The sequence below is a fragment of the Zosterops lateralis genome, assembly GCF_965231275.1.
Source record: "Zosterops lateralis genome assembly, chromosome: 2".
Lineage (NCBI taxonomy): Eukaryota > Metazoa > Chordata > Aves > Passeriformes > Zosteropidae > Zosterops > Zosterops lateralis.
Genome location: NC_139763.1, coordinates 63,881,530 through 63,904,842, shown reverse-complemented (window position 1 = coordinate 63,904,842; position 23,313 = coordinate 63,881,530). Strand labels below are relative to the sequence as shown.

The following is a 23,313-nucleotide window of genomic DNA, read 5'->3' as shown; positions in this document are numbered from 1 at the left end:
CACAGTGTTAGATCACTGCCTACCACTGTCTACAACTACGTCACCCACATACATCCTCTTTTCTACCATGAAAATTCCAGGGCACTGTATTTGACCCAAACCGCTGTGCCCAGGCCACCATCGATCTGAAGCCTTGTGGTGGGGTTGGTCTTCAGTTTGTCCAAACACTCCTAGAGCTGCACAAAAGGAGTTGTGCCGCAATAATTTTGTCAGTTTGGGGACAGTTTGTTGGGCTGGCAGAGCTCCTTTGTGCTCTGCATTAGGTACAAGGCTGCAGCTGTCTCATGCATTTGTAGTAGGTGTGTTGGCAAAGCTCTGGATTTTCTTTTTCCAGGTAGGGCTTGCCTGCATGGCAGACCCACTCACCAAAGGGAGCTTGAGGCTTTCCTAAAGCACCTGGATTTCTTAGGTGCTGGTTGTGCAGTGTTTCCTGGGCAGCATACAGCAATGTCAGTGCAGTCATGAGGAATAGAGGGAGGGGCAGAGCAGACCCTTGACACAGCCTTGGCTGGCAGAGCTGCCTGAGGCCACTTTGTGCCTGAGCTGTGCCAGTGGGGTCACCCCAGAGTGCGTTTGGGGGGACAAACCCACAGCTAACAAGACCAATGGGATCCTGGAATACATTAGGAAGAGCAGCAGGTGGAGAGAGGTGATCCTGCTCCTCTGCTCAGCCCTGCTGAGGCACACCTGGAGTGCCGTGTCCAGTTCTGGGCTCCTCAGCACAGGGGACACAGGGAGCTCCTGGAGCAGGTCCAGTGGAGAGCTGCAGGGATGATCAGGGACTGGAGCATCTCTCCCATGAGGAAAGGCTGAGGGAGCTGGGCCTGTTCAGCCTTGAGAAGACACAAGTGAGAGATCTCATCAGTGTCTGTGAGTAAGTGAAGGGAGCGTGCCAACAGGGCGGAGCCAGGCTCTTCCCAGCGGTGCCGATCCATGGGACAAGAGGCAACGGGCAGAAACCAATGCACTGAACATGAGGAAGAACTCGGTTACTGTGCGAGTGACCACACACTGGAATGGTCTGCCCAGAGAGGAGACTGTGGAGTTCCCTTTACCGGAGATACCAAGAACCATTTGGACACAATCCTGTGCCATGTGCTACAGGCTCGCCCTGCTTGAGGAGGGAATGTGGACCAGATGTTCCACTGTAGTTCCTTCCAACCCGGCCCGTTCTGCGGTTCTGTTTGCACACACGGTACCGTTAGGCCGTCCCGCCGCTCTGGGGGGTCTCCCGGAGCCGCCGCCCGCCGGGCCTACACATCCCAGAATGCCACGCGGGGCGGGGGCGGGGAAGGAGGCGGGACCGGACCCGGGAGGCCGCGTGGCGATTGGACGGCGTCCGCCCGCCCGCCCTCCGCGTCACGCGCGCTCGCGCCCCCCGTTCCCCGCCCCTCCCAGTCACTCGGCAACGGCGCGCGCGCGCCAGCGGCCCCCCCCATCCCCCCCCGCTCCCCTCCCCGCCCGTGCCCCCCCTCGCGCTCGTCACGGCGCGCGCCCCGCGTCCCTCCGCCCCTCGCGCGAGCCGCCGCCGGGAGCCGCCGCCGGAGCCGCCTCGCAGGAGCCGCCGGGAGCCGCCATGGCCGAGAACGCCGCCGCCGCCGGCCTGGAGAGCCACCGCATCAAGAGCTTCAAGAACAAGGGCCGCGACGCCGAGGTGCGTGCGGGGCCCCGGCCGGGCCCGGCCTCCGCCTCCGCCGGCGGCCGCCACAGGAGAGGAGAGGAGGGGCCGGGCCGGGCCGGGCCGCGCTCGCCGCGGGAGGAGGCGGCGGGGGGAGCGCCCGAGGGGGGTTTTTCTCGGCCGTCATGCGGCGGGCGGGCGGGGGCGGAGGCAGCGGCGGGGGAAGGGTTGGCGGGGCCGGGCCGCCCGCGGGCCCCTTCCCCTTCCCCGCCCGGCTCGGCGGGCCCGGGCAGCGCCCGCGGCGTGCGGCACCTTCTCCTCCCGCCTCACCCCGGCCCGGCCCGGCCGCCGCCCCGCCCGGCCTGCCGCGGGCCCGGGGCTCGGATGGCCCTCGGACAATGGTGCGGCCGCCTTTGTGCCGCCCCCCGGGGCGGTGGCGGCCCTTCCGCCGGGGCTCGGGGCTGCCCTGCCCGCAGGCCCCTGCTGCTGCCGGGGACCGCTCCCACCCTCCGGTGAGCCTGGTCACAGCGTGCCCTGCTGTCCCGTTTTGTTCCCTGCCTTACGGCGTATCCACCCCTTTTTTTATTTCAAATTTTTATATTCTGTTTTCAAATGCTGGTAGGCGCATCAGTAATGGTCTGCTGGGCGTCTCCTCCTAAATGGGAAAGGAGTGCGGTGCTCCCTGAGGATAGTGGGGTAGGAGTTTACTCCCCCGAATTTCAGAGTTTCTGGGTTATTGGGAGTTTATTCCCCAGAGGTGTTCCAGAGGTCTTCGAATCTCCGTATGGTTATCGGACACATCTTCAGTTCTACTCGCAGTCGAAAGAGGAAATCCCAAATCTCGTGTTTAAGTTTCTGTGATAGGAAAGGAAGGGGGAGGGAGCTCTGAAATCAGGCTAGGATTGAAATCGGCTTAGGATTCGCTAGAGTGAAAACCTAAATGTGTGTCAGATTACTTAGGCTTCACCTGAGGGTGTTTTCCGTGCTTCTGTTGATTTTATCACTTAACTTTTGTAATCAGTAGACTGGAATTTTTAGTCCTCTGAAAGCATATTTTGTATTTTAGCAGAATTCACACTTCTGCTGCTATTGTTTGGGTGGAGACGATTTTATGCAGGTCAGGCTTAGCAGCAGCAGTGTCTTTAAGATGACATTCACAGTGTAAAGTAATCTTTAATTTTTATTTAAGTCTGTGGCAGTGAATCTTTCTCCCAGAAAATATTGCATGTCAAGAGTATGAGAACTTCAACACTTATGGCTAACGTTAGTAAATGTTATAAAGTAACTAAAAATTGCCCATCCTTCTGCTTAGCAGTTGCTTCTCAGGGTAAGGAGGGGGCGTGGTGCGTTTCTTTTTCCCTTTCTCATCCAGTGAGGCTCTTCCTGCTGCTCCTCATTCATTTTGTCCTTGTCTCATCTCTCCGCGTTGGTGACCGGTTTTGTTGCTGCTTTCTCAGTCACTGGCCTGAATCCATCAGAGCTCTAAACAGGGAAAGGTTAGGTATGTTCCTGCCTGGTGTGAGCTGATCTGTCATCCACGCTCGCTTATGTTATAGCGTGCCCAGGACTGGGGGAATTGAATATCTGCCTCCGTGGGGAGCAAGGAGGGAATGGACTGCCTGAGCTTTGCTGAGATTATTTCTGCCAGGCCAGCTAAGGTAGTTTAGCTCTCATTTCCCCCTGAAGGGGAGTAATTATTTTGGAGTAGTGTATTTGCTCTTATGGAGAAGTATATCCCTAGGGTTGTCTTCCAGTGTGCTGACAGATTCCCTTCCTGTGGCTGAGCCTCAGACTGGTGCAGAGCTCCAGGAGTGGTAATGTAGTTACAGCTGTCATAGCTGCCTTTGAAAAGGGTTAAAATATAACTAACGAATTTCTTTTGCACCAACAAATAGGGAAAATGCAGAGGTATTTTAAAGTTGTATACCCATGGAGATATGCTAAAATGAAATTTAGGTTCATTTAGAGGACTTTCAAAGATGGGAAATGTTTCAGTGTCCTTCAAAGCAACTTAATTTGTATTAAATGTCTGAGATTTTCTACTAAACCTCCATTTCGACTCTTTTCTGATCCAGGTATTTACAAGTTCACGTTAGAAGTTCCCTTCTGGAGTAAACTTTATCTAACTTAAGCCTCTAAAAGTGAAACAATTTAAGTTAAGTTTAGAGCAGAGAATGAACAGCCCAGCAGAGCTGTGTAATTGCTGTTAGTTACTGTGCCTCTCTTGAGGAACTGGTGCACAGACTGACCTGCTGATTGCACAGATTGTCTCTGTGTAAAGATATTGCCTCTTCACAAAGAACTTGTTTTCTAAATCAAACAGACCTGATTCCCAATTGTCAGCAATTAAATACACTTGGTTTGCTCCCTGTACTGCAATAAAGAGTTTTACGTAGAGATCCTGCCTCAAATTTTCCATACTCAGCTTTGGAAATCAGGAGGCATCAGTGCTTTCATTGGCATTGATCTATATCTTCTCCTTTTGTCAAATTCCACCAAAGAGAAATGAAGTGTTTAGAATGATGGCATAATAAATCATGGTCTGATATCTAGGTTCTATCCTCTGGAAAATTTAAAACATTCAAAGCTGTACAGTCTCAGCTTCAGTTTGAAAACAGTGGCACTTGAGTCACCTTCTGCCTGGAAGCATCACTGCCTTTGAACACATCAGGCTTGAACACATTCTTCAGTAATCATCCCTTGACTGCTATTAAATACTTGTGAGTTACTATTGATCCCCTCTGGGTACAGACTCTTCTGGCAGACCAAAATACTTACTCCTTTAATTTGTAGTTAACTCATATTTTATTACTGGGTTTGCTGGGGCATATAATTGTATTTGCTTTTTCTTAAGGCAACTTTAAGGGAAACAAAAGATGAGTAAGTACTTTTGGATTTTGTTATGTATCCCATGTAGCTTCCCATTGTGCTTTTCTAAGAGCAAAGGAACAGATCTGTTGAGCAGAAATCAAAGCTTCTGAATCTTTGACCTGCACAGGTTCATTTTCCTTTTTCTAGTTTCAGGTTTGGGTGGAAGTTCCATACCTCTTTGTTGTCTTTCTCTTTTAGGGAGGTAGAGTTGTTGATACTGAACTGGAATTCTGGTTTAGGGGTATTAATATTCAAAAAACCCAAAAACTTAGCCCTCAAAAGGGCTAATAGCAAAATCAAATGCCAGAAATTAAGTGTTCTTCACTTAATGTGAGTTTCTGTTCTTTCTTTTATTAGTGAGATTTTTCTATTTTTATAGGTACTGATACATGATTAGCAGCAGACAAAGTTAACCTCAACCTGCAGAGCTGATCAATAAGGAGCCAAGACACTCATGGCTTCATCTGGACAAACAACTGCCAGTTCTGTCCTCACAGCCTTCTGAATTCTGTGTTCTCCAGAGATGTGAAAGAGGTTTTTGAATTGTTATGCATGAAATGAGACGGCTTTCCTGTGTTCATTATGGACATGAGTCTTAAATCTCACTGGGGTTTTTTTCCTAAATATCCAGCACGAATTATTCCAGTACAGTTGAGGCTTTACAAGACAAAATTAAGCACTTGTAATCACTTTATTTGTCACACCCACTGTAACTGGGTTTGTTTATATTGATATCTAAGTTAGCCTAGCTTTTAGAAAACCTAATTTAAACCTTCTGATTCTTGCAGTTAGTAACATCCTTCATAGCCTTTTTTGCTCCTTCACTGTCTTGGATTAGAAATATTGCTTTTTCTTCATTACAGTAGCAGGCACCCATTTGTTGACTCACAGTTTTGATGTTGCAGGTGATGGATCAAACAATCACCCCATTTCTTTCTGTCAGGATTAGTCAGCATCCCTGACTAAAACTGAGGAAAAATTCTTGAATAGCAGAGGTGTTATAATTTGTAGGGCTGTCTGCATGATTTTCTGGTGTTTTTTGTGTGTGATATAATGAGACTCTGTGGTCATGTAATTAGCAAAGTGCCTACTAAATTAAAACTCTATGTGCACTCATTTAAAAGAGAACCAACCAGAGAAAGAAACCCAAAACCTAGTAAGGCGTTAGTGTGTTATAAACTGAATAACTTTATGTAAAAATGCTTCAATGAGTGGGATTAAAATTTCCTTTCTGTATACTTGTCATACCCCTAGTCATAAGTCAAAAGAAGACAAATCCTTGATCTTCTGTTGGTTAGGCTGCAGGGTTATCATTCTGAAATTTGTTGAGGGCCATTTATGAAAAGGAAGCCTAGCTTCTCTCTTTTTGTCTTTCACCTCTTCCTGCTCTGTTTGATTTTTAGTTTCTGATGTCCTGGTCACTGGTGTCTTTTCCTCAGTTACAGGCAGCTTTATCACCTTTTAGTCTGTATCACCTTTGGGATCAGTAACTTCAAAGGATACATTTTTATTTGGTACCTTCAGCATCCTCACCCCAAATGAGGCAGAAAAAGAAAGTGGGCTTAGCCCAGATCTCCATCATCAGCTCTGGCAGATTCAGTGTATTTACTGCTCCTGCATTGCTAAAAGTGAGGATCTGGTTTTTGAGGATGCTTGAATTAGTTCCCATTTTTCTCTCATGCTGCCATGGATTTCTTTGCAAGCAGAGGAATGTCATTCTGGGGAGGCCAAATCTGTGCAGTCTTTGGGCATCTGGGAAAAGGTTCAGGTTGACTTAAAACCACATTCATGTCAATTGTCAAAGGCTTTTTGCAGTGGAGATCCCATCCCTGCACAGTGTGAGCGCATGAACAGCCCTGCTGTGGCCAGCTCATTCCTGGGTGCTGTTCTGTGCACTAAGTGGAGTTTTGCTGTCTCCCTGTATTCTCCTCCAAGGCTGCATGACACAAGTAAGGGTTGTAGCAGTCCCAGAAACCCTGTTTCTCCCAGCTACTTTGTACCAATGCAGTTTATTTCAAGATTTCACAATACAGATCAGCTCTCTGCCTTTCACTTCGACAAAGGAAAGGATACCAGAAGGGATTAGGGCTTTTACAGCTGATTTGGGTAGGTTTAAGGTACTATGGAACTGCTGTCCTGAAAAGTTCACTGGCTTATTGAGTGAAGACACTGGTGTCAGGTAGGTTCCTGTTGGGAACTAGATGTAATACAAGATCCTGTACTCTCATGCAGAGTTTTTAACTCCAGCCACTTCTTTATTACCCTTTAAAACCAGTGTGTGTATATATACACACACACACTCTTGGGAGAGCACAAGTGTGTTCTTGCCAAAGCTGTTACCCTTGGAAAGAATCACATGGGTAGGAAGTCAGATACTGATGTGGGAAGCCTCTTTGGTTGCTATTGCTGCAGAATTTTCCAAGCTTTAGTCTGCAGGTAAATGGTACAACACTGAAGTGTTTGTGACTCTTGGCAGAAAGCAAACACCTGATAAGTCCATTTAGATGTGTTGTATAGTGTTTTTCCTTGAGGTTCAAAATCAGTTGAATGAATTGCATTTTAAAGTATTTAAATACACAGATACATTAGGAAATCATTGTTTATTTCAAAAATACCTGTGGAGAATGCAATTTGGAGATGGTATCTCATGATGAACATAATCTTCATAAGCTGATTGGGATCTGTGCTTGCTGTATTGAGGCCTAATTATTGCTGTTTGCTGTTGTGATATACCAAGCCTCTGGTAATCTTCCTGTAATTACAGAATTTGTTTTTCTTCATTCTTGTGTATTTCTAACACTACAGCAGTGGCACTGGTATCTCTAAAGCTTCTTTTATGAAAGGATTGATTTTTAATTTGTAGAATATTGAAGTCTGGTCACAGCTGGTAGCAGTGTAACAGTCAGACTAGTTTTTAAGGGCTCTTTAACTATTTTTTTAGATAAGTTCTTTGAGGCTTTTATAATTGTATACTTCCAGCACATATCCAAGCAGGATATTTTGTCCTCTAAAATGGTGTTATATGAAAAGACAGCAATTAGGGGGATGCACCAGCTACAAGTAACTGATCAGATTTGTATTTGTTGTGGGATTAGAAGTGGAATGAGGCATCTAATTTATAACAGCTAGAGGAGGCAATGAACTAGTAGATAATGGGTTGTGTCATCAAGTAGTAAAGACAAATTGTTAACTGATCTGATTTTAAAAAGAAATCCAAAACCTGTATCTTTTCCAAGAAGAGTCTGTTAGTTGTTTCCGAAATACCTGCTGTGAGAAACTCTGATACTGAATTGACATTCCTGATTACTGATATAATAGCAGAAACTGGGCTTTGTATTCCATATCACAAAATTTGATGTGGGTAGTCAAAAGCACTGGTTTCTTCCAAAAAGTTAGTCCTGCATCAGAACTGTCTGTGCCTTGGAGTGAACTAGCTGCAAAGCTCTTCATGTTTCTTTAATTTTCTGCCCCTTAGCTTCCTAAGCCAGCCCTTCACATCTGGAGAAGACCAGTGGTGGCTCAAAGAGGTCAGTGTGAAGGGGAGTAGGTAAATCTTGTCTGTGGTATTTAACTGTGGGATCGTTATCCCTTCACAAACAGATTAACACCATTAAATCTGCTGGGGAGGCTCCTCTGGGTCACCTGACACTTGTCTCCTTTCTCAGGCTAACCAAATGTTGCAGTCAGCTTTAAACTTGATTTTGTGTGTATTTAAAAATACAGCAAGTACAAAGTAGGAATGTATAATGTACTAGTGTGCAGAACAGGAGACAGATTTGTATCTTCTTCATTCAAACACCTGTTACTGAATTACTCATTTCCCTCATACTCTGTCATGTCTCATCAGCTGAGGACTCTTCTCCATCATTTTTAACCTTTGTTATTGTCAGATTCAGTAACAGGTGGACTTTGGAGGTAGTGATAGAGTAAGTGATTTGCAAAATCAGTTTGGAAAAACAGCTGCCTTTCAAGACTTGTAAGCATTGATGGAGATGTGTTTTATTGAGTGTTTAAGCCCCACTACAAACTTGCTGGTGTGGATCACAGTCAGAGCTCATCTGCATGGGAAGGTGCTCAGTCACACAGGGTGGTTTGTGCCAGGTTTTCAGAGGTGCTCCTGGGGGATTCCTGACCAGGTGCAGTGTCGGATTTCAGGTTTGCAGTTCCTGGGAGTCCTAGTCCTTGCTTTTTCTTAGTCAACTACAGTGTAAGTCAGAAGGTTGATGAAATTCTGTGAGAGACATGGTTGTGTCTTGCTGAGGGAACTGAAGTCACCCTCACCAGCAGATACTGTGTGCAGCTTTTTGGCATCAGGGCCTTTCACTTCTTTTCTTCCACGTGGAATGTTAAATCCAAAGTTAGTGGTAATGATTTCTCTGCAACACAAATCTCACTTTCAGCCAGATACTGAAGGCCTTCCACATCAGGAGAGGGTCCTGAAATGAGGACCTGCAATTCATCAGGATCCTGTTAATCACTGTTCACCAGGTGTGCAAGAAGAACAGTTCATAGCACCGATCAAACAGCACTGAGGAGCAACCTTTCAGACAAGACAAGACATTAAAGGAGCACTGACATGTGCAATCGATGTGACAGCACCTTTTTTTTAAGGGAGGATGTATAAACTGAAATTTTGAGAAACCTAAGGAATCCTCAAGGCGAAAAGTATGATACACCCAAGATGCTCAAGTAATGTAAGCACACAGATTCTATGTTTCTGTCACATTAAAAAGTGAGATAGAAGCATCTTAAATTCAGGATACTGAAATGATTAAATCAAAAGGGCAGCTGACAAGGTTCATAAGATTGTGGGATGTTGCTAGAGTGTATTTTCTAATTCTTAATGCACCATCTTCCTGTGTTGTCAGCTGGGTTTGTTGTTTTCTCTTGCATCTTGAGCAGAATGATCTCTTCATAGATTCAATTAGACAGCTAGCACATGTTTAATCTGGGGTTTTTTGCCTTTTAATTTTATCTTTCAAAAAACAGCAAAGAAAATCTGATTTCATTTGAGCCACGTAATATCATACCAAAAAAGTTTGCTGTGGTTGAATATAGCTTGTTTTTTTTCATGGCACCCCGTGAATGTATGCAAATTGTAATTATATTCCCATTTTATAGATGGAATAACAAAACTTTTTTCCCCACTTCACAGGGAGGTGCTTATAAGTATATCGTGGATTCATAGAATGATTGTCTGAGCTACTGTGATATTACAGTTGAAGACTGTTTTAAGTATCTGAAAAGGGAGTGTCTTTATTCAAACACAGGTTGCACAAGAAGATATCTGGCTAGTATTTAGACTTGTATGTTTTCTTTTTTTTTCTTCTTCCTAAGAGAAACTAGTATAAATAATTGGCAAGCTTAAGAATCTCTGGTCTTCTGGCATTTGCCACAGAAATCTGTGAAGCCTTTCTGACCAAACAATTTTGTAATGAATTTCTTGAAAGTGGTTACCTACAATTTCCTATGTTTTTGCATCTGAAAGTATTTAAATCTTTATGTTGATCTGAAGATCAAAATTTTAGTCAGTTGTTTGTACCTAGTTACCATGGAAGGTCCTAATTTTGCTCTGTTCCTTTCGTGTCCTGTACACCAGTGAATATTGTATTTTGTCTGTGAAATATGGTATTAGGTGGTGGGTTTGGTTTCTGGTAACATCTATTAGTAAAAAAATGGAACTGTACCTGAGTTGGTCTTTTACACTCTTCTTCAGACTCTTCTAGTTCTTCTGGACTGTGGAAGGGAAAAGGCCTCCTTGTCTTCCGTGGAGGCATCAGGTTTTCTGCTTGACTAGACAGGGCTGCTGCTTTCTCTGCTCAGTAAAGGGATGGGAGGGATGCTTGCTTAGAAACTCAGGGAGAGGAGAGAGGGAGTGGGTGCGTCATTTGTTCTCCATCAAGGACAGGTTAAGCTTCTCTTTCCAGGAAACTAAAGCATTTACTACACTGCTCATGCAATATAGGAAAATTACTATTTACCTTTTTAGAAGTTTGTGTACTAGCAAAAGCAGATTCCTGTAACACAAAAGTACCAAATCTCAAATCCTTGTACCTATTTAATGTGTCAAAAAGCCTTAATCTTCTAACTTTCACAAGAAGTATGTATAGGAATCACTTGTAATTAGACTATCTTGGTTTCCACTATTCTTGGTGTTTATTTGGTGTATTACAGTATTCAGATAAGGTAGAGCTGGCATCTTCGTGAAATTCAGAATTTCCTTCTCTTTCCAAAAGATACAGGAGAAGAGAAACTCGAAGTAGATATCCATCAGTTTCTTTTGGGCTGCAGCATAAATGACCAAACACTGCAGTTAAGTTTTTCAAGGTAGACCTTGTCAAAATGGAGATGGCAAGTGACTGCATTGCCACTGCTTTTTGTGACATGCTGTGGAGAGGTTCCTTGCCCTGTTAGAGCCACCAGTCAAAACTGGTTCCAGAACTTGGAATTACTTGATGATCCTTGCTGCCTGCCTGTTGGTTTGTGCAGACCAGCTGTTGTGCAGTGATGAGTTTATCTTGGGTTGCTGTTGAATTACCTGGAAACTTGATTTTGCCTTCAGGTGAAGCCCAAATGGGTGCATTGTGGTCTTTGGTCTATGTCAGTAAAGGTGTGATAAACAGTGTTAAGATGTACATCTGCTTGGAAGTGCTGTAAAACTTTTGATAGGGTATAATGTCCTTGATTCACACAACAGTAGTAACTGGAAATTGGCTAGATTTTGTATTTCTTCCTTGAGTTTTGATGTAGAAGAGAGAATTCCAGCTCCAGGAGATAACATATTCATTGTATTCCAGACTGCTTCATGTGCTTCAGAATTGGTGCAGTTTATGTTGAATGCAGCCAACTAACTTGCTTGGAGTCCAACCTCCTCAACCTTCTGAGGGTTGTTTGATAGGTTTGTATTTGTAAACTGGGTAATTGCTATATGGGAATGAAAACATGGGTGCTCTTCTTGCTTCTCTGCTGGTAGTAGCTCAGTATGGAGGTGGAACAGTTGCAGAGAGGATATGAAGACCTCGAAGAATGTCCTTACAAAAGAGCTGGTAAGAAATAAACGTAGCAATTGCTTTTCTGCCAAGATCTTTTGGAGCAGTAGAAGCAGACAATGTGGATGGGCAGCTGTGTCTGCTTCCACAGGGTTTTCAGGTGAGTCAGCATCATGAGCAGTAATAATTGGAGGTTTGTGGCTTTCCGTATTGGCATGAGAGTCTGACTTCAGTGAGTCATTACCCACCACTAAGTAAAAGAGTTACAGTAGATCTCTCATTCATCCAGTTTGCTGAGGCTAGCCAGGTTCAGATACTTGAATTATCTTGTCACAGACTGGTTAACAAAAGGCAGCTGGGCTTAATTTCAGGGGCCTCAAACTGGGGATTAAAAAACAAAGTGTGGCAGCTCCAGCTGCAAAAAGATCTACTTTTCTTTTACTGGTCTTTATTAACCCTGAGGGACACAGGTCCCAGATGGATGATGGCATAAAATACAGTAGCATAAATACTATGCTCTGCTCTTAATGTACCTAACTAGCAGTGTGTTAAATGTTACAAGCAAAAGGAAGCTTTAAAATCTTACGGTCCTGCAGCACACAGAGAATTTCAACTGAGTTTTAATACCTTCTGCAAAATAATAGGATGTTTACCTAAAAGAGGAGCAAATACCTTTTGGGTCAAATAGTAATAAAACTGTCTTGGCACATCAGATCAAGGTGGAGACATGTTTTAAGTTTGTTTGGCTGCTTTGGTGAATCTGTTGCTTGTACTGTGGAGTCCATGCCCCATGCCTGCATTTTTAACTGGGTCAGCATAATTTAATGTGGAGCTATGATAACAAAGCCAGAAGTGAAGTTGTTCTAACTTTGTAGTCTATGCAACTGGGGAAAAAAATCCCTTTTTTTTCTTAGAAGGACAATTTCAAGCTTTATATAGGAGCACTTGGTAACTAGGTAAGTCTCAAAATTGAGCTTGGGGAAAAAGAGTCTGCCTAGAACATACACTGGTTGGGGGAAAAAAGATGGGTAGTAATCCATGATGCTTGTAGGTAGGGGAATAAACTTAGCTAGAAGGGTAAATTTGGATTAAACATTTGGTTTACTTTGGCATGGATGTCAAATCTTTTTGTATATTGAAAAAATCTAAATGGGATTGGTGTCCAGAGCATTGTTTTTAATTCCTCCAGTTGTGATTAAGTAGTTGCATTCAGATCATCATGATGCAGTCCCAGAATTCTTCCCTCCTGTATTGTGATATACTTGCAATTCTTGGAGTAAGGGATATGCACTTTGAAAGTGCAAACAGGTAGAACAGCAGTGTCACCTCCTGTCAGTGTTCTTTGTCTTTGTTTTTTATCTGAAGTCAGCTGTCACCAGAATAAGTTGAACAATGTCATCAGTTTAAGCCTCAACTTTACACATACTAATCATATGCCTATGAAAATTAGGAATATTTAGCTTCTGATGTCAACCAAAGATAGGCAGCTGACAATCTTAATCATCTTATCAATTGTATACAAACAAGCGTTTTGATGGGGTTTTTTCTGCCCAAACCAGCCTGGCTCCTGAGGCTTCTGCATTTTTATGTGCATTGCAGTATTTCATACTTTTTAAGAGGTGTCAGGGAAGGAATAGGGGAAAAAAGCCATTAAAGCACTTTTTAGGGAAGAACAGTTTTTACTTCATCAATACAAACATCACCTTTTACTGTCTTGCACCTGCACCTATATGTTATGAAGTATATAAATTGTACTCAAGGATATGCTCATGTGCAAGAGGGAAGGCATTGGTTAAATCCAATCCAGCTGTTGGAACTGGGCCAGTTTTTTTCTTTCAGTTAGTCAGGTGGAAGTAGTCTAGAATTGACTTGCAAATGCTAAGATGTTTGGGCACCCTGTATGTTTAATCAAGCTGCTTTACTAACCCAGCTCTGTGTTCAGGGTAGCTCTTTCCTCTGAGCCCATAACCTGTGATTTTCTGAGACCTGTTTCTGTAATGTCGAGAAGCAAAAGCAGAAGTAAAGAATTTGATGTTTGTAGATTCAGAGAAATTAGAAGTAGCCAGTGAACTTGTTCTCTCCATTTAAGAGCTGAATTTTCAAAGGAATTAAATACACATCTTACTAAAGTTCCTGGAAACGTAACTTTTGTATCCACAGACTAGCCAAAGCTGACACTGGGCTGTGGTGTTCATCTTGTCAAGATGATCCTGTGGGGTAGCTCGAGGCTGGTGTGTGCTGGCTGGCCTGCAGGAGGCTGGGGTAGGCAGCTACCTGTTCATGGGACAGCTGGCAGTGTTGGTGTGCTGCCTGCATAAAAACATCTGTTTCCTGCCTCTTCATTTCTGATCCTTTGTGGATGTGCTTGCTCAAGTTGTAATGGAAGTGATCTAAATGTGTTGATTAAAAGTTGACACTGCTGAGGTATCCCATTTAATGAGGTAAATGCTCAGGATGAGCACCACGCTGAGCTCCCTATCTTGTTGTTACAATGGTAGGTAGATTTTTAGTTGTTAAATGCTGGTAATGCTTTAGTCTTCCTTCCGACACAATTGGTATAGCTAAAGGTAGTTAAAATTATTAAAATTCCTACCATTTACTTGCAGCGTTTGATTATTTTTTCTGTGCAGAGAATGTACATTATTAAACACCCTGTACATGAAACTTAATTTTTAATTTTGTTTAAGGATTCTGTATCCCAGCATACAAAATGAAGTCTAATGACCTGACCTTCTCATTAGTTGTATCACCCACACATTTAAATAGTTTTGGTTTGCTGATTTGTACTGTAACTGGGGATGAAATAATCTTACCAAGTGGCCAGAATTCTGTGACTCCGAAAGTGATATACTTAAGGGACTTCAAAGTTTTTATAATCAATTAAGATTGATTTTTAGATATGAAGTAGAAACTTAAAATTAATAGAAACCCTAAGACTAGTTCTAATATTTATGGATGAAATTAAGCTTGCTTAAAGTAGTAAGATTGTTTTAAAAAATTCTTTCATAAATGGAGGACTATTCTGACTGCTTTGTCTAAGGGGTGATTTTATCCTTTTGGATAGCTTGATCTTTTTCTCCTGCAGCCTTGTGTATCTGTAGTAGGGCTTGGGTTTTTGTTCCCCCCCCAGTCTGGTACAACACTTTGTTTGCTACAGAGGATTTTGAAAAATGTTATTTTATTCTCATGTACAAGTACACCTGATTGGTTTTGGGGTTCCTTGAATTTTTAGTTAACAGAAGCTGTATGGATTGCCTTTTCAAGTAGTTTAATGTATTATGCAGTTAAATGTTTTTTATGTTAAGCAAAGGCTTGAAGAGCTTGTTAGACTTACCTCCATAGAATCTTAATGTTATTCAACACTTCAAAGTAATCTTTTTTTTTTTTTTTTTTTTTTTTTTCCAGAAAGGTCTGCATGGCTCATGGTAGGGTACCAAGTGTCAGTGTGACGGGAGTGGCGTTGGCTCTTTAGTACAGAATGGGCATCCTGTTATACAAAGCTCATATGCAGTGTCACAAATGGTACTTGTGTGGTGTGTGTGGTTCAGTGAAAGGTTCCCAAATATTTGGTCACTGAAAAATAATTCTTTGAATGTGCTGGTGGTACAGCTTACACTGATAATTCAGAATTTCAGAGGCCACTGCTTTTTTATATCAAGAGTTTGATGCAGTTTTGTGTTCTGTAATAAAACAAGTATCAACTGAAAAATGAGGAAGACATTTCCCTTCACCTCAGGTGGCTGAAACTGAACTTTTGAGGTTCTTGTCACCTTGTTGAGACAGATCCCACCCTTGTTGAGAGATCTGAAACACCGATCTGATGAGGACAGCTGTATTCTGTGTTCCTTCTGTCAAAGGCAGTTTTACAGAGACTGTGACATTCTTTTCCTTTTTTTTTTTTTCTTTTTTTTTTCCCAAGGTCTAGTGTCTTTTAAATCTCTTGTCTTTTGTCAGCTTAGCATTTTTGTGTTTTGTATCGCAGTGAAACGATGTTCCCTTGCAGCCCATAACACAGCAACCCTAATGTGTGCAGTGATTTTCTTCTTTGGCATATGAAATTAATTTCAGATTTGAGGGATCTAGGAATTATTTTTCCTTCAAGTGGAAGGTGATAAGGAGAGATTCTTCATATGTAAATGTATCTGACTTTGGAAGAATATTCAGAAATTCAAGGTAGAAGTGAAACATTGATTTATCTAACACCTAGCAGATCTGAGATTTTTTTATGCTTTACTTTATAAAATAACAAAATGCTGAGCAACTTGAAATTAGAAACACTGCTCAACATCTACTTTTGACTAGTAACAGGACTGACAGTACTTGGTGCGTTACTGTGGTTATGTCAGCCTGTCAAACATCCTGGTAAATAATTGTTCCTTACACATGGTGAACTGGGGAGAAGAAATCTCTCGTTACAAAAGCCTTATGAATTTAAGTCCGCCTTGCGTCATGTGTAACAATTGAGGTGTAATGTTGTAGCACAGCTTGATAAGTGTTGTATTCTTATTTCTTAATGCTGACTGGTAATTACTAATTTTTACTGTTTGCACTTAGTGCATGGTGCATTAATACCTTGTGTTTAGGAGTGTCCTCATGGTTCAGATGCTGCAGCTGTCATCATTTTTGTGATTTGTAGGATTTTGCCTGTGCTGTGTTTTCCCTGTCTGAGATTTGAGACTGTATTTCTTATTCAGTGAAACAGTTCAGCCTTGGCTTGGGGGTGAGTGTTGGGATGTGCTGTTTCCGTCTTCCATGAAGCTGCTTGTTTGAGCACATCATGCTGAGACATGATCACAGTCAGAAGCTGTGGATGGCAAACCCTGTATTAGATCCATTGGTAACCTCTTGGTAGGCTTCAACTGTGTAGGACTTCACCTGATGTCATCTCAGCCTGGAAGCTGGGAATGAATCCTGGATTAAGTTGCAGAATAATTTTGTCTCTTCTCTCTGCTTTATCTGACCTGTGTTAGCTGGGAAAATGTTTAGCCTTTCTACTAGTGTATAAATCCATTGTAAAGGCCTGTGAGGTCCCTACGTGCTGGGTCTTGCAGGTTGTGTAAAAGCATGTTATTCTGCTTACAGTGGTAATGATTGCTTGAAGGGGGGATAGCAGTGGTAGTTAAGGCAGCTTTTTTTATATACTATTGCATTATAATATCTGTGTCTCTTCTGAGGCTGTAGGAGGGTGCTGATGACCTGCCATATTTCTAAAATGGCTCATCTGAAACACAAGCTTTAAATACTTTCCTTTCAAGAAATGCCAGAACAGGACAAAAAAATTATTGGAATAATTTGTTTTTTGGGAATAAAATCTGGGCTTTGCCAGTCTTCCTATCCTATTCTGTCTCACTCTCCCCACCTCACTCCACTGGATAAGATTGGAAATTGTGCCTTTTGGTCTGCAAGTTTTAAAGTAAAGCTTCCAAAAGTCCAGCAAGAGCATGCAGAATATAGAGCTGTATGTATACCTGCATTTTTTGTAATCAGATGACATTGAAACGGGTTTTAGATCTTTCAAGGCAAGAATGACTAAATTGTGGACATTCAGAGTCTTATCATAGAGCAGTCTGTCACTAGTGTGTCAGCTCCAATGGTAAAGAGAACAAAATCAAGCTGGGCAAGAGTCTGGAGAAATTCTCAGTAAGCAGCATGAATCAAATTAGGTAATCAAGCCAATGTAAAGTGTATTCATATCTTTTTCATATACAGTCTATAGTTGCCACAGTTGACAAGTATGAATTAAGTGGGATCCATGGTCTTAAACACATTGATATGCAGTGGTCATCTCATGTGTCAGGGACACGAAGTGTTGGGTTAGAAAGAGTGTCAGCAGACTTCAAGCCAGGAGCACTGATCATGATCCAGCCATGGCAGCCAAGTTTAACTGCCAGAAAGCACCACAGGCTCTTTGGGAACTTCAGTCCCATGTGTTTGTAGGAGGACTCAGCCCCAGCATTGTATCACTGATTCCTGGTGATCCTGAGGACCCCGACAAACAGATATTTTTAAAGATGCCGTGCCTGCAGGAGACACTGTGAGACTGGGAGCCCTTAGTTTAGTGGGGGGCAGGTAACACTCACTGTTTCCATGGAGTTAAGACTGATATCCCAGCTATCAACCTGCTTGCTCTGTGAATGGAGAGGCAGCCCTGGACTTAGTGGTGGGTACTGCCTGTTCTGCCTTTTAAAGGAGGGAGGTAAAAACAAAATGTACCAGAACTGCTTTAAAAGAGAAAACACTCATAGTAAGTTTAAAATGAAATACAAAAGAATGACTAAAAGGATAAAACTCAGGTAATATGGAGATTGTAATATGTAATAAAGAGTATTAGAGCTCAGAAATCTATGGTACTGGTCAGGAAAAATGTCTGTAGAGATGATAACCTTTTTATGGATTTTTCTAATGAGGAAAAGATGGGAGATTTTTGCACATTAAATGTAAAAACTTCAATGGAGTAGTGAAATATTTTGAAGATTAGCTTGATAAAAATCAAGAAAAAGTAAAAAAAAAAGATTGAGACAGAATTGTGATATGGTAGGATCAGAGAGGCTGAAGTAATGGAAGTATGAAACAAAGATGAAACCCTAATGGAAAATCTGAGTGAATTATTTGCCCTTAGAAAGAAGCTTGGAGTCTTCCCAGCAGAGACTTCATGGATGGCTGACTCTGAGTAACTGTCTTTAGTCAAAGTATTGTTAGAGAAGGTTTTAGAGTAAATTGATGAAATGAGTAGTAGTGTCTTGCCGGGGACTGCACCAAAAATATCAAGCTGCTGAACCATTGAGCACAGCATACAGTGTCTCTTAGGTCTGCCCTGCGTCCAGAAGAGTGCTACATGATAAATGTTATCATTGTCTTCTAAAGAACTTCAGATTTGGTCTGATTTTTCTGTTCGGTACAAGTGTTCTAGAGTATCCTTGCACAGATAAATGAGTAAATTGTAGGTAGGGAGCAAATCTAAAAGTGAATTTTGCCTTGCATCAGTTAAATCACTGAGACTTCAAATTTGGCATGGACAATACTGGATTTTGGAGAGGAAAATTCTAGTCAACACTCAAATTGACAGATTATGATAAGGTATGCTTTAAAATTTAAGATAAATAGGAATAAAAGATGAGATTTTAAAGGAAGGTGGGATGGTGTTGCTAGTGAAAAATTCAGTAAAGAGTTTTGGTGTCTAGAACACAGAATGATCAAGAAAAGGAGACTTTACAGCATTGTCTAACTACATTTGTTATTGAAATGCAGAGTTACAAGATCATAGAATGATGTGAGTGGAAAGGAGCCTTGGAGATACAGTTCCAACCCTCCTGCCATGGCCAAGGACGCCTTCCATAAGACCAGGTTGCTCAAAGCCTCATCCAAATTGGTCTTAAACAATTCCAGAGTTGGAACATTCTTAACTTTTCTGGGAAGCCTGTGCCTATGCCAGTGCCTTACCACCCTCACAGTAAAAAATTTCTCCTGATGTCTAGACTAAACCTGCCCTCTTTCAGTTGAAAGCCATTCCCCCTTGTCCTGTCACTCCATGCTCTGGTGAAAAGGCCCTTTCCAGCTCTCTCGTATCCCCATTTAGTACTGGAAGGCAGCTATAATGGGGAAGAAGAGTTGAAAAACTTCAGGCTGTATGGTGTCCTTAAATTTGACATGGTTAAGATTATTCAAATATAAATTTCTAATGGAAGAAGAAATTTGAATGACTGGTCTTGCTAGTCGCATGTGATGACTTCTTCATTTGTTGAGACAAATGAACCTACCCAATGCCCTCCCATTCCACAGCCGTCCAGTCCGTGCAGAGGCTCAGATGGTTACAAGTATCCAATGGTTTACCGAAATGATGAGAGGGCGAAATGTGTGCAGTTCTGGTAGATGCTGTAGTGTAGAGTCCTCTTGCCATAAGGAGGACTTGCTTTGTTTAAAGTAGTAGAGTTCAACCTTGTAGATGTAAAAGGAGAATTTTGCCTGTATTTACATGAGTGCGCTGGTTAATCAGGCAGTGGGCAGGAAGACAAACCTTCCTTACTCTCCAATGAACCCAAGGTGATGGATTTCAGAATGGAGGTGAGGCAGCTTTAGGGAGACCTCATTGCAGCCTTCCAGCACCTTAAGGGGGTTTATAAAAAGGAGGGAGAGAGGGTTTTTTATGCGGGCAGGTGGTGACAGGACAAGGGACAATGTTTTTAAACTGAAAGAGAATAGGTTTAGATTAGATGTCAGGAAGGAATTCTTTACTGAGGGAGTGGTGAGGCACAGGCACAGGATGTCCAGAGAAGTTGCTGATGCCCCATCCCTGGCAGTGTTCAAGGCTGGGCTGGATGGGGCCCTGAGCAAACCTGGTCTAGTGAGTGGCACCCCTGCCTGTGGCAGTGCTGTGCAAACTGGCTGAGGGCAGTGAAGCTGTTGTAGTTACGACCTGTGTATATTCATGGTGTGAAATCTGCTGATTTTTTCTGCATGTTTCACCTTCAGTGTATTTGGTATTTTCTTAGATGGCTGATGGGGAGTGCTGGTGTTCACTGTATGCTGCTGGTACTTTTTTGCTCAGGGAGTTATTTGCCCTAACTCAAAAGGAACATGATAGTGGCAGTGAAGGTCAGGAGCAAGGATAGGACATAGAAAGTATTTTAAAAGGCTAATTTTAGTTAGTGTGGGTGATCTTGCTGGACTGCCAGCAGTCATCCAGTCCTGTTCTCCTTTGAATTGCGTTCTGATGGTACATGTCTTTTCCACTGATAGTTGAATGTACCTAGGGAGATTGCCTCCAGTAGGCTGCAAGTCTTTTTCAGTCTTCTGGTCTCTCTTATCTAAGAGGTGCAGCAGCATTGTCAGGAATGTGTTCTGAGTGTCCAGTATCTTTAAGGAGCTGAGATGCTTATGGGCTGGTTTTCCTTTGCAGGTTCTGGCTATAGATCCTAAGGAGACTCAGTACCACACTTCTACTTCATTTCCTTTTTCCACCAGCCTGACTGGTCTTGTTGCATTCAGCTCAGTCATCTTCTGTCAGTCATGACTGATTTTGGCCAGAGAACTTGTATAGATTTTGTGTTTAGGTTGTGACTGTGATTATATGGGAATATGAGATTGTCTGACCTGGATTTACTGCTGCCTTTGGTCTGCATATATAAACACATGGAGAGTCATTTCAGTGAAAACATCTGGAGAATCATTCTAGTAAAACTCCGTGGGGAAGTTGATGTTTTGTACCTTTGGGATACTTCTTGTGGTTTATGACAAAGCTTTCTGTAAGGTGTATAATTAAAAAAAAAGAGAACAAACCAACCAGACAAAAAAAACTCCAACCCAAGCAAAACATCACAAAACACACATGCATCCTCCTAGGAAAGACTGAGTTATAAATTTTGCACAGTTTTCCATGTCTTTTGATGAATAACTGCACTTTTTACCTAGAAACAGCTGATTCCAAAACAGAATACTACTTTCTTGACATACTTTTTTTTTTTATTTTTCTTTACAGACTATGAGAAGACACAGAAATGAAGTCACAATTGAGTTGCGGAAGGTGAGCCTGCTTTTGTTTATCAGCTGTGTTACTTTGCCAACAGTGTTCAGGTGTCTTAACTAAATGTTTTTCCATAAGCTTTGGTTTATAGTCACAAACTTGCATAGAAAATGTGTAAATTTGTTAAATACTAACTGTGGTTTCTAATTTATTTTTCTTCTCTAATTTGTGAAGCTCAGTATAACAGAATAGTACTGCTTTACCACAGTGTATCACTTGGAAATAATCCATATTCAGTTTCTGTACCAGTTAGTACAGTGGAGCTCTCAGCTGTTCAAATGTTTAAAATCTCTGAATGGGAAAAGGGAGAGTTTTAGTGTTTAGAAAGTGAAGTCATTAATTTATTTTGTTTTTTGAAAATTATTGCTTCCATGTTGTAAATGGAGTTAATTTGAGGGTCAGATTTTGGCCCTATTGGGTAAATGTCAGTATGACTGGGAAGATCATGAGTTTGAGAGCTGATATAGTTTACTGCTCTGCCTAATTAGAGCATTTGTTACACCTTTGCCCTTCATAACTCTTCCAACAGTCTTTCTAGGCACCTTGAAGACTTGCTCCTGAAGGATGTTTTACAAGCTAAGAGAAAGGGTAAACTTTTATTTGCTTTTGGGTGCCTTTAGTATATTTGAGGACTTCATACTGGCCCCTTTAGCTTTTTCCTGTTAAAACACCTTCAGTACTTCGCCCTTTTCTTTAACATTCTCTTTCCTAGATTTGGCTTGTTGCTGCTTCTCAGATCCAAATTGCCTGTAGTTTTCTGGAAGTGTGGAAATCTGAAAGGATGCAGCTGAGTTTTAAATGAAATAGTGAAAAACAGTTCCTAACACAGTATTCCTCTTTATATTAAGTATGTTGTTGACAGGCACACAGTCTTTGTATGCTTTATACACTTCTTAGAGTACTACAAAGCAAATGTAGTTGTTTGCTTGGTTGGCATAGTTAAATAAATGCAGATATTTATTTTTTTACATTTGACTTCTGCCTTCTGATTTATACATGCTTTTTCCAGGCTTTCCCATTTGGTTCTGCAGTATGCTTCAGGGCCTCTTCAGCTTGGTATAACCTATATTTTATATTATTTTTACCAGTGATCTGATAAGTATTTGATTTGAATATTCTCAGTATAGCCCAAGCTCCTTTTGGTCTCCTATTTGATGCTTATCTTTAGTTTCCCAGTTGAATCCTTGACAGTTTGAGTGGTGCTTGCTTAGGAGTGTACACCCACCAAATTCCATCTTTTTTTTTCATTATTTGCAATCTGAGAAGACAAAATCCTTGCTAAAATCAAAGTGAAGGGTTTGTAAATAGAAACTAGGTTGATAGAAATCAGCTTGACTTGTTTTTAAGAAATTTTGTCTGCACTTATCAACTGATTATATAGGAGCAACCAAAAAATCTTACGCGAGTATTTTCCTGGGATCCTTCTGTTCCTGGAAAAAGGGACTTTGTTTTTTCAGGTTTACAGAAAAACTTCTCTATCTCATTACAATATGAACAATAAATATTTCTAAGATTCATCATGAGGCTATAATAGTCAGAGAAATTTAATTTTACCCAGATGACTCAAAAATGATCAGCAATGGAAGTTTATGCTGATGTGTTGGAGGCCCTCTTTGTACAGAACTGATGTAAAACTCGCTGTATAACTCTGAAATCCGTGCTGGGAAGAGTCATTCATAATGCTTGGGCAGCCTGTGCCTGCTAGCAAAGCAGACCTGTAAAAGATGGTTTAACTAATGCAACATATCCTTATACAGCTTGTTAAATTGAGATGGAATGTGAGTATTCCAGTGCAATCTTTGGAGATAAATTTGCAGTGCAAAGTGAGAATTTTAAATTCTTATGATTGGTTTTTGTAACAGGTCACAATTTCCAGGCCAGTTTATTACAGAAGCGTGGTGGGAGCAAGTCAGACACTTAAGGCAAGGGATTGTCCTGTGTGGAAGGAATCCAGCATGTGCCAGTAATATGTGAGTGAAAATGAGGAGGAAGCCTATGAGCTGCCAGTGACTTCTCACTGAAGACTGTACATGTGAAGATCAGTTACACATTTAGAGGAGAAGCCTGAGCACTGGATGTAGGTCAGACAGTAAATCAAGAATGAACAGCAGCTGCAGCACTCTTAAATGCAGGGATTTGTGTTCTTCTGGAGTGTTGGTTAAACATCTTCACTGCAGAGACCAGAAAAAAAAAATCTGCTTTAATAATAAATTCAGTGTTTGTCAACTCAGCTGGTGCTGGTGGTTTGCTGTGGGAACTTTGTGGCAGATGAGATTCTGTACCATTGCTTCTGGTACAGAATTGAGACTGAAATG

At 41.9% G+C, this 23,313-nt stretch overlaps 1 protein-coding gene across 1 annotated transcript in view; it reads left to right on the top strand.

Annotated features, from left to right (window-relative positions):
• Window positions 1-1,523: 1,523 nt before the first annotated feature.
• KPNA3 (karyopherin subunit alpha 3) overlaps window positions 1,524-23,313 on the top strand; it is a 44,596-nt gene continuing 22,806 nt past the window's right edge. Inside the window, exons 1-2 of the mRNA XM_083884672.1 lie at window positions 1,524-1,654; window positions 20,954-20,998. Of these exons, the coding sequence (XP_083740798.1) occupies window positions 1,577-1,654; window positions 20,954-20,998 (123 nt within the window). The 5' untranslated portion in view covers window positions 1,524-1,576. The remainder of the gene's footprint in view (window positions 1,655-20,953; window positions 20,999-23,313) is intronic.